At 58.9% G+C, this 13,218-nt stretch overlaps 1 protein-coding gene across 1 annotated transcript; it reads left to right on the top strand.

The window, feature by feature from the left end:
- Window positions 1-269: 269 nt before the first annotated feature.
- CUNH10orf143 (chromosome unknown C10orf143 homolog) lies at window positions 270-11,387 on the top strand. Its single transcript, XM_090278786.1, has 4 exons — window positions 270-689; window positions 3,973-4,092; window positions 4,176-4,238; window positions 11,249-11,387. Exons 1-4 carry the CDS (start codon window positions 621-623, stop codon window positions 11,276-11,278), a joined length of 282 nt encoding a protein of 93 aa, XP_090134912.1. The 5' UTR covers window positions 270-620; the 3' UTR covers window positions 11,279-11,387.
- Window positions 11,388-13,218: the final 1,831 nt, after the last annotated feature.

Raw genomic sequence — 13,218 nt, 5'->3', positions numbered from 1 at the left:
CGCAGGCCCCAGCAGCGAAGCCCTCGAACTAAAGAGAAGGGGGGCGTCCCGGGGGCTTCCGGACCGGAAGTCACTGTGTACCACGCCAAACCCTGCTAGAGACCGCGGAGCCACCGCGAAACCTTCAGGGCCCATTCCCGCCCGGAAGTGAGGCCGCCTCACAGGGACTACAACTCCCAGAGACGCCGCAGCGCCGCTCATGCTGATTGGCTGGCTGAGCCGTCTATCAGCCGACCAGCGAGGAAGACAGCCAATTGCAAGGATGAGAAAGGGGGCCCTTCTCCACCAGATCCGAGGTCTGCCCTGGAAGCGTCGCGGAACCTTTAGAGTGTAGGTTGTTCGGCGCCTCACGGCCGGTTCAGTGACCGGAGAAGTGACAGGCCAGCCCTCTTAATAATGACCTGGGACAGAGGACCTCTACGTCCAGAGGACCGGGCTCCGCTTGTCCTGCGTGCGGCGCTCGCCCGCTAGGACTCGCACGTTCTTACGGAGCCCCGCCCTCGTCTTTCATTGGCTCCCCTGAGACACGTGGGGGCAGGGGGCGTGGACGCGGCAGCGAGAGCGGGGCGCCCGGCCTTGGGTGGGGAAGACAGCCCCTTGGACTCGGGCTTGTGGGTCGCATGGACACCCTGGCGCCGGGCCGGTGGCGTCGGCGTAGGCCGGAGGAGCTGCAGGTTCCGGGGGACGCGGTGAGCCCCCCGGGGCCTGGGCGTTAGGACCGGGAAGGCGGCGTGCTCGGGCAGGCCCACAGCGGGCTTCGCGTCTCCCGGCGGCCCTGCCTGGAGTTCCGGTCGCAGCTGCCCGCGCGCACCTGTTGGGGGCGGGGCCTCCTTCCGGGCGCGCCTGCGCGGAGGGGCGGGGCCGGGCGTCGCCACACCCCTGGGCGGCCGGGGGCCTTCGGGGATCTGCGCGCGGGGCTCCCTGCGTGGGTGTGGGGGGCGCGCTGGTCGGGCGGACGCCTGCCCCGCGTGGGCTGAGCGGCGACGGCGGGGCTGGGCCGTCAGGCCGGCGCGAGGCGGGGAGCGCGGCGGTGTGGGACGGGGGAAGCGCGTCGCCTTCCGGGGACGGAGGGGCAGGCAGAGCCGCGGCGCGGCGCCGTTGGGATCCGCCTCCGTCTGCGGACGGCTCCTCGCCCAGGGCCGACCGTTCCGCCCGCCTCCGCTGGCCCTGCAGCCGCCGGGAGCACGGGGTCCCGCCCGAATCACGGCCGGCGGAGGGTTTCCGACGTTGGCGCCGCGCGTTTCCGCCCCCGCCCCCCGCCGGGTCACGCGGCCAGGGCGCGGTCAGCGCGCGGGCCCGGGCTGCGGGTCTGGTCCCCGGCCGGGGTGCGCGCGCCGTTGCACCTCTGCCCCCAAAACCAGCAAACACTGAAAAAGGAGAACGAGGACAGGAGAGGCCCGGGAGGCCCCCCGAGTGACCTTCCCGTCCCGAGACCAGAGCTGGCGTCCCCGCCGCCCCGCGTGTGCCCCGGCCTTGGCCCCGGCGATCGAGGCCGAGTTCAGGGAGGTGTCCCAGGCGCGGGTGCCCGGCGTGCTGTCCCCTCGCGCTCCCTGTGTGTGTGTCACGCGCACCCCTGCGGAATTCAGGGCCTCGGGTCGTGCGGCTCCTCTCCTGCCTCTGCTGGCGGCCCTGCGGCCCCGGGAGCCGGGCCTGTCACGGTGGCGGACCAGCTTCAGTACCGCCGTGACCGCCGCTCCCCTCGGGCGGGCTGGCGCTGAGCACCCGCTCTCACGTGCCGGGCACTGCCGGGGCCCCGATCCGGGACGGGAGTGGCGGTCAGGGTGACCCCGTGATGTGGCTCCCGCGCCCACCACACCTGCCTCGTCACACGTGTCGTGCGGACACTGCTCGGAGCACCTGGAAAGCAACGTGCGCGCAGCCGTCTCCCCGAGGCTGTCCTCCCAGCAGAGCTCCGTGAAGAGCGCGGGCCTTGGGCGGACCCCTCTGCCCAGCGTTCCATCCCTGGGGTCGGCAGGCGGTTTCCTGTGTCGCCCTGCGGCTCCGTACCTTGTCACCGCCCTTTAGAAATGAAATAGAAGGACGTGGGCCCTGGCGGGGTGGCTCAGTGGGACGGGACGTTGTCCTTTGCGCCGGAAGTTTGATTCCCGGTCCGGGCACGTATCGCGGTTGCACGTCTGATCCCTGCTCGTATGGGTGGCAGCCAGTCCATGTTTCTGTCTGTCTGTCTGTCTCTCCACCTCTCACTTTCTCTCTTTAAAATCAATATCCTCAGGTAAGGATCAAAAAAACCATGGAAAACCCTAGACCGTAGTTTTTTTATGAAGGGAAGGGATGTTTATTGGGTCCCACCTGTTGTGAGTTTGTGTACCCGCTTTTCTTAGGGTCCTTAACTTTAATCAGGACTATAACTTAGGGCCAGAGTGTACTTGGTAAACCGTGCAGGCCTAAAACTGCTCCCCACAAAGTCCAGTGTGTGCGCTTGGGTCGTTCTACTTTCATTAGAAATAAAAGTGGTTTTTCTCTGCTCGCCTGCTGTCTTCTCGTCAGCGCGCTCCTGCCCCGCACCGCGGGCTCGCCCTGCTGTCCCCTCCCAGGCTGCCTTCTCTGCCAGGGTCTCGGGTCAAGAGTGTGGATGTGCACAGGCAGCTGAGGAGCCTTAAGATGTGGTCACAGCTGGAGCCCTCCGGTCAGAGTCCTCTCTGGCCTGGGGACAGGGAGCTGGCAGCCGGAGCCCTCACTTCCGACCCTCCCTGTAGTTGACCTTGTGCCAGTTTTCACTGTGCTGCAAAGGAGGCCTCCCAAGTGCAAGGTCATTTCCCAAAGGACAGTGTCGTCCAGGGGGAGGGGACTCTGCCTGGTGGACACCATGCTGTTTCTAAACGGCAGTCTGCAGGGCCCTGGTAAGCGTCCTCTGCCGCAGTAACGGTTCTGCAGTCAGGACTGATGGACGTCCACATCAGCCCACGCAAGCTTCCTGTTCTGTGGTGGAATTAAACCGAAAGTCAACCGAAAAGCTCACTCAGCAAACCGGTTCTAGTCGCTGGGCTGCAGCTAACCAGCATCTCACACCGATAATCCAAATGATGTAGGTGACTGGGTAGCTGCCCTGTCTCCTGCCACCTGGAGGTCAGGCACTTACGCCGGGAAATTATTCTAGTGGCTCGAGGGGCTCAGAGCTCACCGCCCCGTTCTCACCCCAAGGGCCTGTTCTGAGGCCTGTGAGAGGACGGGGGCCAGCGGCTAAAGCCGGGGCCGGGTCCGTGTCGGACAGATTCCTTCCACGTAAAGGCCTCCGTTTAGAAAATATTAAATAACAGTGCAGACAATAAATAATCGGGCACAGATCACAACCACGGTTTGCAAGTGACCGAGGAAGGCGGAGCCACCGGTGCCACGGGCGGGGCGCCAGGGACACAGCTGGGACCCGACGCCCACCTCCGCCCGGGAGGACAGTGTGGCCGCGGAACTCTGCCCCTCGGCTGTCCAGGCTGCTCCAGAGGCCTGTCTCCGGCTCCGCGGGGAGCAGGAACCCCCGGCGCGCGGCCCGAAGGCTGCCGGGACAGAGCTGCTGGGTCCGCCGCGTCCGGGACAGAAAGGCTGACTCGGGGCCGGCCTTCCCGCCGCACTGGGGCCGCCTGCCACTCGGGGCCGGTGGACGCGTGGACGCACGAACTCGTGTCTTGAGCAAAATGTGTGTTTTGTACATTTTCAATTTCAGTAAACCAGTCAAAATAGTTTATTACAAGAGATCTGCCCAAATTGTTAAAAATGACTCTGAAATCAGTAAAGCTCAGTAAGTATCAGACAGTTGGGGAAATAACGAGGTTAAATGTAATTGATGGCAGTTATTCCTGAAGCTAAAGTTTCCAGTCTCCTCCTCAGTGTCCTATAAACATGCCCGGCCCCGCGGGGGCCCGCGTCTGCAGCTGCGGTGTGCAGAGGGCCGGCTCGGCGAGCGCGCTGTGAGCTTCGCAAGGCCGTCCGTCTCACGTGAAACTTCGTTTGTTCCAGAAGCGGGCCTGCAGGGGCTGGGAAGCAGCTGCGCCGCCGCGGGGCTGCCCACAGGGGCCGGCCGGCGCCCCCTGGGGCCGCGAGGAGGAGCCGGAGGCCCTGCCCGCGCCCAGGCCAGGGGTAGGTAACCCCCGTAAATGTTTTAACAAAAAGTGTCGGTGACCGTTGTTCTGACGCACCTGCGGCTGTGATTTGTTACCCAGGTCCCGCCGAGCGGTGGAAGGAGCTCAGCCCAGCCCTGCCCGAGATGTACTGCAGGGGAGTCCGTAAGTGCCTTACCCTTCTTGTGTCCCATAAAGGAGAGGCTTGTTCTTAAATATTAGCTCCAGGAAGCAGAGTTAATGAAGACGGCAGTTACGTTTCTGAGGAACGAGGGTGTAAATAACACGGGGCAGGTTCACTGAAGCTTTTCTCGGCGTCCTACTGCGGTGCAGACCGGGTCGTTTCCAGCTCCTAGTTGCAGATAGACATTGCAAATACGTTTAAATTCTTTCTAAAAGCAGGATCCAGGGAAGGGAACGGGCCACCAGATAGGATGAACGCAGAGGTCTTCTGGGACATTTGGGAGAAGAGGCCTGCCCTCATTTAAGTATCCAAACAGCAGTCAGTTTGTCTTTCCTTGTCTCCGTTGGAGCTTTGCTCTCGTGCTTCCGTAAACTCCCACAAAGCCCAGGCTCCAGGAGGGGGCGGCCCGGATGGCAGGAATTCAGGGTGACGGGCCTGGCAGCGCCCCAGCCAGGTGCTCAGCCTCCTATGTCAGGCGGAGCAGGTGTGTACATTAGCATAATAATGCCTTTGTTACTGGTTTTGAGCTTATTCTAAGAACAAGTTAATATATCTTTAATAACCTGTGTAATTCTTGGGGTTTTTCAATTTAAAGTTTGGAATCTTAATATTGCAATAAAATAGAATTGCGTCTAATGTCCACACAGAAACCAGGAGTGTGTGTGTGTGTGTGTGTGTGTGTGTGTGTGCGCATGCATGTCTCTGTGTTTCTGCTCTTGCCCCTAAAGGTTTTTGGAGAAACGTATTGTTCTGTTTTTGATAAGCAAAAGACTGAGTCAACAAGTTAGATCTTCAGCTGACACATTGCGAGCCACTGTGTTTTACGATGATAGGCAATGATTTCGTTTCAAACCAAGAACTGAAACTGTGTCACCTGTCACACTCGTGAACCCCTGATCATGCAAAGCCATTAGAGAGGTACGAAAACAAGGCCTCCTGTGGGACCCAGTCCCTGGAGGCGTGCTCCTCTTCCTCTCGGGCTCCGTCTGTGGGAAAGTGTCCACAGGCCATGTCGTTCTGCATGGTGGGGAGGCCAGGGAGCATCCCCCGCACATGCCGTGCTCAGGCTGACTCACGGGACTGCCCGCCGGACGCGGCCAGGCAAAGCAGTAACGTTTACATGGAGAAACGTGACCCACTGTGGGCCATCACGTCACTGCTGCCGACCTTCCGTCCCCTCGTCCACTGCAGAGGGACGCAACCCCCCACCCCCCACCCCTGTCCGTGGGCACCGCCGCTGGGAAGGAAGCGTGGGCCCCAGTGCTCTCGGAGGCTGGTCATGGCTCGCGTGGCTGCGAGGGAAGAATGCGGTCCAGCAGCTGATGGGGTCGTTCCGGCTGATGCCGTCTGTCTGAGCCGCGGCACCTGTTTGATGAGGGTTTTCCCTCCTTTGCGATTCCCCAGGCGTTCCTCTGTTACGTTCCGTAGGCAATGAGTCTGTGAGCAGAAGACCTATATTGATATGTAAATATATCATTTTTTGTTAATGCTTGACATTCTTTTTCATCTAAATTTCAGACACTGACTTTAAAAAATCAGTTCCTCTTTATTTGTAGTTATTTTCAATAAAATTTCACCCAGGCTTGGGAGACTTAATATTTACACCCACTAGTTCTAAAAGTCTAATGTAAATAAAGATTGAAATGTGAATTGGAAAAGTCACACCTCTTGATATTTGAACAGACTATAGCTGCATATATCTTCTTTTTCTAATAATATGGCTAGTTTCCCTCCTAAGCTTTTAAAATAATAAGACACTATTTTTGTATTGCAGAACACTGAAAGTTCAGTGCTAAATAAAAAGCAAATAGTATTTTTAGCGATGCAGGATCCCAGGGAGCGGTACTTAACAGGGATCACCGGGGGCAGTGGGCCCACGCGTCGGACGGCTTCATTAGCACGCCGCTCCGTGCCCAGGTGCCTCCGCCCTGGCCGCATCCCCAGGGCCAACCCGGGGGTGGCTGGTGTGGGACTCCGAGCGGGAATCTGGCATGTGATCCTAAGCTTATTTGGTGCCTTTCCCAAAAACCCTTTCACATCCTAATTCCCTGGTGTGTTTCTCACCCGGGGGAATATCAGCGGATCTGATCGGCTCTGCTCTGAGTTCTCTGCCTGGCTCTCTCAGCGTGGTGCCCGAGTTCCTGTCCTCCTCCTGCTCCTACGCTTGTCCTCACTTCCAATGTGAGTCATTTCTCACGAAGGCAGGGTCTTGACTTCTCACAAATGCAAGGATTTTCCATAGATCTTCTCTGTTTGGTCCATGCCAGCTCATTGCTGTCACGGTCACTGTTCTAGTAGTTGCTGGTCGCTGCTCAGCTTCAACTACAGCGCGTGTTATTATCTGGAAACATGTCTCAGCCCCCTGAGTCACTGCTCGTGTTACTGACAGTTGGGACAAAACCGTCCTCTGCTCATGCAGCGGGACATGGTGTTCTGTCATTTGGGGTGTCCGCGCGACACCAGGGCCAGGCTGCCCTCTCTGCTGTGCACCGTCCCAGGCGGCAAGTGCAGGAGCAGTGCTGATGGCCACCGTCGCTGGAAGGCTCCCTCTTCTTCCACGGGGGCCCCAGAGCCGTGCCAGCCCCTGGGAGCAGGCATGTTTTCTCGGGCCGGCTCTGCCCACAGGGTCCTAGGCGTGACGTGGAAATCACGCCATTCTTTGTAAATTCAGACTCGTTACAGGCAACCTAGCGAGGCTGCCGGAGCTCTCCAAAATAATCCAAAAAGATACCTTACGAGGGGTGGTGTTGTGAGAGAGACCATGGGGACAGCAGACTTGGGAGGTGAGTTGACGGGAAGGTGCCATGTTCTCAGCACCACGTTTTCCGAGGGGGTTCTGGTCCCTGACACTCCAGCCCCCGCACAGGAGTCCTTCAGGGAAGCGGCCGCCCTCAGATGGCCCTGGGCCAGCGTGACAGGCAGTGGCCTGCGTCCTCTCAGCTCCGTCTCCCAGCTGGGTCTCCCCTGCTCTGCGTGGGGGTGCTGCGTTTCCGACTCCCTTGCTCTGGTTCCTGGCGCTGGACCTGAGCGTGGTTGGGGGGGTGCTTATAGACGGAGCACTTCTCCCTCCCCTTGCTTAAGGGCGGCCCCTCAGCGCCTCCCTCCAGGGTCCCAGCTCCTGCAGAGGCATCTCCTGTGGTCCCAGCCCGAGGGTGGGTGTCCTACCTCAGGGGTTGTTGGGTCTCCTGCTCACCCTGCCCTGTGTGGCTTTTCTCTAGCCCTTGTGACCTTGATTCCCACATGACACCCCTGGGTTGTCAACACCTAGATGGGGATTCTGTGCTCTGATAGGACCCTGGTGAGTGGACACATTCCTCTGGGAAAAGAAAGGGTTGCGGTTTTAAAGCCAGGCCCCTGGGTCTTTGTGCCATCCCAGCGCTCAGGTCTCGGTCCAGCGCTGGGGATTGGGGGTGTTGGGCCCGCCAGCCCCCTGTCAGTCACGCGGGGGAGGGGGAGGGGAGGGTCAAATGGAAAAACACAGCCGGACCCTTTGATACTGCCCGTCACGGGGGTTCCTTAGCTTGCTTTTATCTGGTGCCCAAGCTGAAAGCCAGTCTGGAAGCCGTGATTTTGGTGTTGTGGACGCATACGCCCACCCCCACTTCCTGACCAGTCCGTCGTGGGTCCCAGCCTGTTCCTCCGAGCCCAGGGCGGCTACCAGGGAGGGGTCCTAGGAAGCAGGTGTGTCGTTCACTTGTCCACGCTGGCACCGCGGTCTGACTGGTCGGGCGGGTGGCGCAGAAGGAGAAGCAGGGGGGGGGGTGGCTCCGTCGCCTGTGCCCTGCAGAGGCAGCAGGAGGGGCGCAGGCAGGGCCACGGCCCTGACTCCAAGGGGACATGTGTTTTCTTGTCCTTTATCTCTACACGGGGGACCCCACGATACTTGTTTCATGTGCTGGCCTGTCTGTCTCGCTGCTGACGGCTCGGCCCCCGGGAGCCTCTGGAAAGCCTGCCGTGGCGCAGGAGCAGGGCCGGGCCCAGGGCTCAGGCCGGGACAGAGGCCGGCAGGGGAGGGGGCGGCCGACACAGACGGGGGAGCGCCGTGCACTGCTGCGCCTGCAGGTCCCATTCCAACAACAGCCAGCTCGCGGCAGCCCCTTGCCCTTCCGTCCTGAGAGCAGAAAGCGCAGTCAGGAGGCCGCAGGGGTTCACCGGTCGCCTGTGAGAAGGACACCGGGCGCCGTGCACTTCCCCGCAGGGTGCCGGGGACCCTAGCGGCCACTGGTCCAGCCCATGGGGTGAGAGGTGAGGGCAGTGAGGCCGCAGGTCAGCGTGGGGCCTGCCGTGCACCAGGCCCTCGGGGAGGCCGCACGAAGCCGTCAACAGCCCCACGCCCGCCCCGGGCGGCGCCCGCCTCGCCTCCCCCAGAAGCGCAGCAGGGTCTCTGTGGACTGGCCTCGGGCACGCTGGGAGCTTCAGGGCTCAGACACAGGGCGCAGCTGTTCCGACCACGCGAGCACACTGGTCGGGAGGAAGCTCAGCTGTCCCTGCAGCCAAGCGCGCGTCCCCAAACAGACACGTCCGAGCAGACGTCCGGGCCACCTTCGCTTGGGCTTCTGATAGGAAATGTTTCTGTGGAATGCGGATACCAGGAACGGGGTGTTGTTAAAACGGTGATTTAGACCATTTTTAGGCTCTGAAGGAAGGCAGGCTGCAGACGAGGCGAACAGAACCCAGACCTCTCTCTCTGGGAATAAAATATGTTCATCTTTGAGGAGCCGGGGAAACGGAACAAAAGCAACGTTGGCACTTTAAGAAAAATGCACTTTAGACTTGCACGTGAGACGAAGCTAACGCAAGTGTGTCCCCTCCTGCTGCAGACGAAAGCGCTAAATACATAGTTAATCATGTAAGAGAGGCAGAAGACAGAAGCGGGACAGCAGATGCACACACGTCCCTGTGGCTGTCCTCACGCCTTGGCCTCTGGTGGCTTGGGCCTGGGATGGGGCCCGGGGGCCGGGGCTAGAACTCTGGTTTCCAGAGGTAGATGCGGCTTTGGCCGGTGGGAGTGTGGGAGCTATAGGGTTTGGACCCTGCGTCAACTCCAGAGCTTCGAAGATCTGCCTGTACCGCAGAAGGGGATTAGGAATTAAAACACCGGGCCCTGCTGGGGGTGGCTCTAGTTTTATTTTGTCTCAGCAGTACAAGGACCCAAGCCAAAGCATTAACATAGTGAAAGATACAAATGTTGGCGCCCTTAAGGTCTCCCATAGTGATAAATGCAGAACTGCCCTGTGGCCTTCTACCACCCAGAGCCTACAGACTTCGAGGAGAAAACAGCTGAACCAAGGATGAGATCGCAGGAGAAAACCGCATAGATTCGCCATCGTTGGGGGCAGGGCTCAGGAACTGTCACAAACAGGAGAATCTGAAATAATAAAAATGAAGTTTGCCAAGGTAAAGATTTTATTTTTAGAAGTGGCTGAGGAAGAGAGAGCCCTAAGGAAAGAAGAGGACAGTGTGAAGGAAGAGGAATTGGAAGGTTCAGAAAAGAACGTCTACAAGTGAGTGATATGGTCACTAAAGTTAAAAGAAAAACCAAGTCGGGTTAGACAGAGTTGAAGAAAGATTTTGTGAATTAGAAGATAGATCTGGGGAAATTTCCAGAACACATCGAGGGAAATAAAGATGGCACGGATGAGCGTGATGCGGAGTTGTAGGGGAAGCGTGAGAAGGTCTCTTAGGGCATCTAGAAGGAAGGAGTTTAAAATGGGAGAGGAAGAGAAAGTGAAGAGATTTGAAAAGACAGTGGCCGAGAAACCCCTAGAACGGAAGGAAGCCAAATAGGTTTGAAGCAGAAGAACAAGGTGAGGGAGGTGCCCTATCAGATGTCAAGATACAGGACGAAGCTGTGGTCATTAAGATGATGTGTTATTGGCCCAGGACAGACACATGGGCCAGTGAATGAAGTCAGGGGCCTTAAACGTGAACATGGGATAGCTTCATACATCGCGGAGAAGGTGATTCCGAGTTGGGTGGGAGCGACACGCTGTGCTATGCATTGTGCTGGGACCCTTGGCTGTCTCTACTGTGAGGAAAATAAGATCAGACTTCTGCCTCCCGCAGAATGCTGGGAGTGGGGAAACTAAAGAGCCTACATGCGCAAAACCAGAACAAGCAAAAATACTTCTAAATGTTTATTAGAAAACATGGGAGAATGTATTTATGAAGTCAGGTGGATTTATAAAATGCAATAAACATGCAGGGTTTAATTTAACGTATTTGACTTAACCACATGAAGACATGTTGCATGTCAAAATTCCCTCGTCACTATTTAAGAATATATCCTAAAGCAGGGAAAATATCTGCAACGCACAAAATAGGAAGTGGCAGATAAATGAAGGGGCAGAGTGTATGAATTGGCAGGAGAAGAGGAGGCCCAATGAGGCAGCAAGGATAAGTGGATGTTTAACCTCACTGGAAATTAAGGGCATGCAAATTAAAGCGTCAGGTTAACAAAACTCACTGATGCTGCTGTGGGTGGGGACGGCATTGAGGTACAATTGTAAACATGGGGAACACTTAGACATACTAGAACAGCCCTGAGAAAGGTACACGTCCCGTCCGGGGTGACGGAACGTGTGTCTGCCGAGGGAGGGGCGCCCAGGACTCAGAGGGCGCGCCAGTGACATCGCGAGGTTCTCTCGCTTGGCTTCCCAGGCAGGCGGGGGCGGTGGGCATCAGCGCGTGCTGTTACTGCGCAGACCGCGTGTAGTGCGGGCGCCTTCCGTGTGCTCCAGGGAACCGTCGGATCCGGGCCTGGGTCCTGTGGCGACCCTCGCCTTGTGGCGGTGGCCGCGGCCCGGCCGCAGCGGCCCGCAGTGCGCCCGCCTGCGTGTGAGCACGCGCCTGCCCCCGGAAGGCCCCCTTGCTCACAGGGGCAGACCCCGGCACTTGGAACGCAGTGCTGGGTGCCGGGGAGCGCGCAGCCCCGGCTGACGGGCTCGGTCGATGAACGTGAGTTCCCACGTGTGCTCTTCTGTCATTCCAGGGGCACTTTAACCACACGGAGAACCATTAGAAGACGCGAGGTGGGAAAGGGACGCTCCAGGTCTGGCTCTGAACCTCCGTGCGATGGCGAACGTGGCCCTCCTGCGACGGATGTGGGCGCCCGCGGCTCTCCTGTCCAGGGAGCCGCCCTCCTCCGCGACCACGCCAGGGGCCCCCGCCACTTGCCGAGGGCCTGCGAACCGCGAGCCTGCTTCCCACGCCTCTGGGCTGAGAAGTTCTAACAACTGCAGTCTCCAGTGTCCTGCGAGGTTCGGCAGCCTGCGGCTCGGGGAACCACAGCCCGAGGTGGCCGCGCTTCGCCCCGTCGGGGGCCTGGTGGGTGCACAGGGCTGCCTGGGGACTCTCTTCCATGAAAACCGTTAGTTCTGTACTTCAGTGCTCTGTGACCTTAAACTGGCTTTTAGGGAGTGCCGGTACCCACACTGTCCCATGTGATTCTGCAAGTGAGGCGTGGCAGGCACAGGGCCCCCTGGCTGTTAAATGGCCGTTTCTTGTATCGTGAGTGGGTTTTCAGTGTATCACCTGGCTGGGGAGACTGGCGTCCTTTTCCCTGGGTCTGAAGGCTCCCCGAGATGTCCTGGTCACCTAGTGGACAAGGTCCCACCGGCGCAGTGGGGGACAGGGTTGCTCTCAGGTTCTTTCCCTTCCCGGACCAGAGGCAGGACGAAGCCCCTGTGCCCCAGTGATGTCACTGCATCGCCCACGTGGGCCGGTTTTCTGCCCAGACCACAAACCATCGCATGGATAGTCACAGAGGGAGCTTTGTGCTGAAAGGACAGATGGGAGGGGACGAGGAGCTGGAGCACACTTGTGAGTGCCGTCTGGGATGTCACGCTCCAGAACTGCGGGAAAGAAAGCTCACGCGCCACCCCAGCATCTGCAGGCCACTAGGCCACTGCATCTAACCTGAATGCGGTCACAGCTGTGACAGATGCGGGCACGGCAGTCCCTGCCCAAGGACCAAGGCTCAGAGAGAGGGTTCGGATCGCGGCCTTAAAATACATATTTTCAAAGACCTTTAGTTGGTTCCTCTCTTTATATGCATCTTAATTTTTATAAGGAAAATGAAGAGTCTTAGATTCATGACATTTCCTTTTTGCGTGTAATCGCTTCTTTCTCGCCAAGTTTACGGGGAAAAGTGCTGCGCACACATTCAAGGCAGCTTTTCTGGGATGCGAGGCAGCAGGCACACAGATTGCCCCCCCCCCACACATGCAACTTGGAAGTTTTTTGTAGGGACACACCCTGTGCCGCGTCCCGCCTGGAAGAAACGCAGGCTTTAGAGCCGGACGGGCAGGTTCAAGTCTCGTCTCCCTGCAGCTGGTGTCCAGCCCGTGACCTTGAGCATCATTAGTGTCCTTGTGCCTCACCGTCTCCTGTGAAATGGGATGGTGACCCGCGGGGCCCTTGTGTGTAACACAGGAGGGCACCCGGTGGACCTTGGTGACCCCTCTGTCTGCCCGCCTCGCTGCGCAGCCCCTGAAGAACCAAAGCCAGAGGACCGGGGAGCTTGCAGCGACCTGAAAGTGGCCAAGGGGGCACAAGGAGGCCAGAATGCGGGGACCGGCAGTTTCACCCTGAGTCCCTGCAGTGCTCAGGCTGTGAAGGGAGGGCCCAGCGTGGGAAACTGGTCACGGGCACGTGGGAGTCGTGGCCTTGGCGTTTCCTCACTTTCCAGTCTGTTTAGTGCAGGTCAGAGAGTAGAAAGCCAGGAGACGAGGCTTCCAGAACCATCTCAACACCCTCAGCCGTTGGAGCCCGTGCCCCCCGACCTGCTGTCCCCAGCCACAGGGTGGCCCCCACACACCCCCCGCCAGCCCACCTCCTTGTGGGCCCTGCCGCCTGAAGCCTCCCAGGGAAATGAACGTTGGGTCAAACCTTTTTGTTTCAGGCGGCTTTATTTCTTGATCATAAAAATAACGCCCGCTCATTGTAGAAGAATGTAGTACG

The sequence above is a fragment of the Furipterus horrens genome, unplaced genomic scaffold (assembly GCF_987537825.1).
Source record: "Furipterus horrens unplaced genomic scaffold, mFurHor1.1.pri manual_scaffold_5, whole genome shotgun sequence".
NCBI classification, from domain to species: domain Eukaryota; kingdom Metazoa; phylum Chordata; class Mammalia; order Chiroptera; family Furipteridae; genus Furipterus; species Furipterus horrens.
The sequence above is the reverse complement of the archived record's forward strand: the minus strand, read 5'-3'. Positions and strand labels throughout refer to the sequence as shown.

What these genes read in the sequence shown, in the direction of transcription:
- CUNH10orf143 (XM_090278786.1), top strand. Translation starts at nt 621, where the DNA reads ATGGACACCCTGGCGCCGGGCCGGTGGCGTCGGCGTAGGCCGGAGGAG. An exon ending in TGCCCGCGCCCAGGCCAGGG is followed by an intron (nt 4,093 to 4,175) that starts GTAGGTAACCCC and finishes TTTGTTACCCAG; the next exon opens with GTCCCGCCGAGCGGTGGAAG. An exon ending in GATGTACTGCAGGGGAGTCC is followed by an intron (nt 4,239 to 11,248) that starts GTAAGTGCCTTA and finishes CTGTCATTCCAG; the next exon opens with GGGCACTTTAACCACACGGA.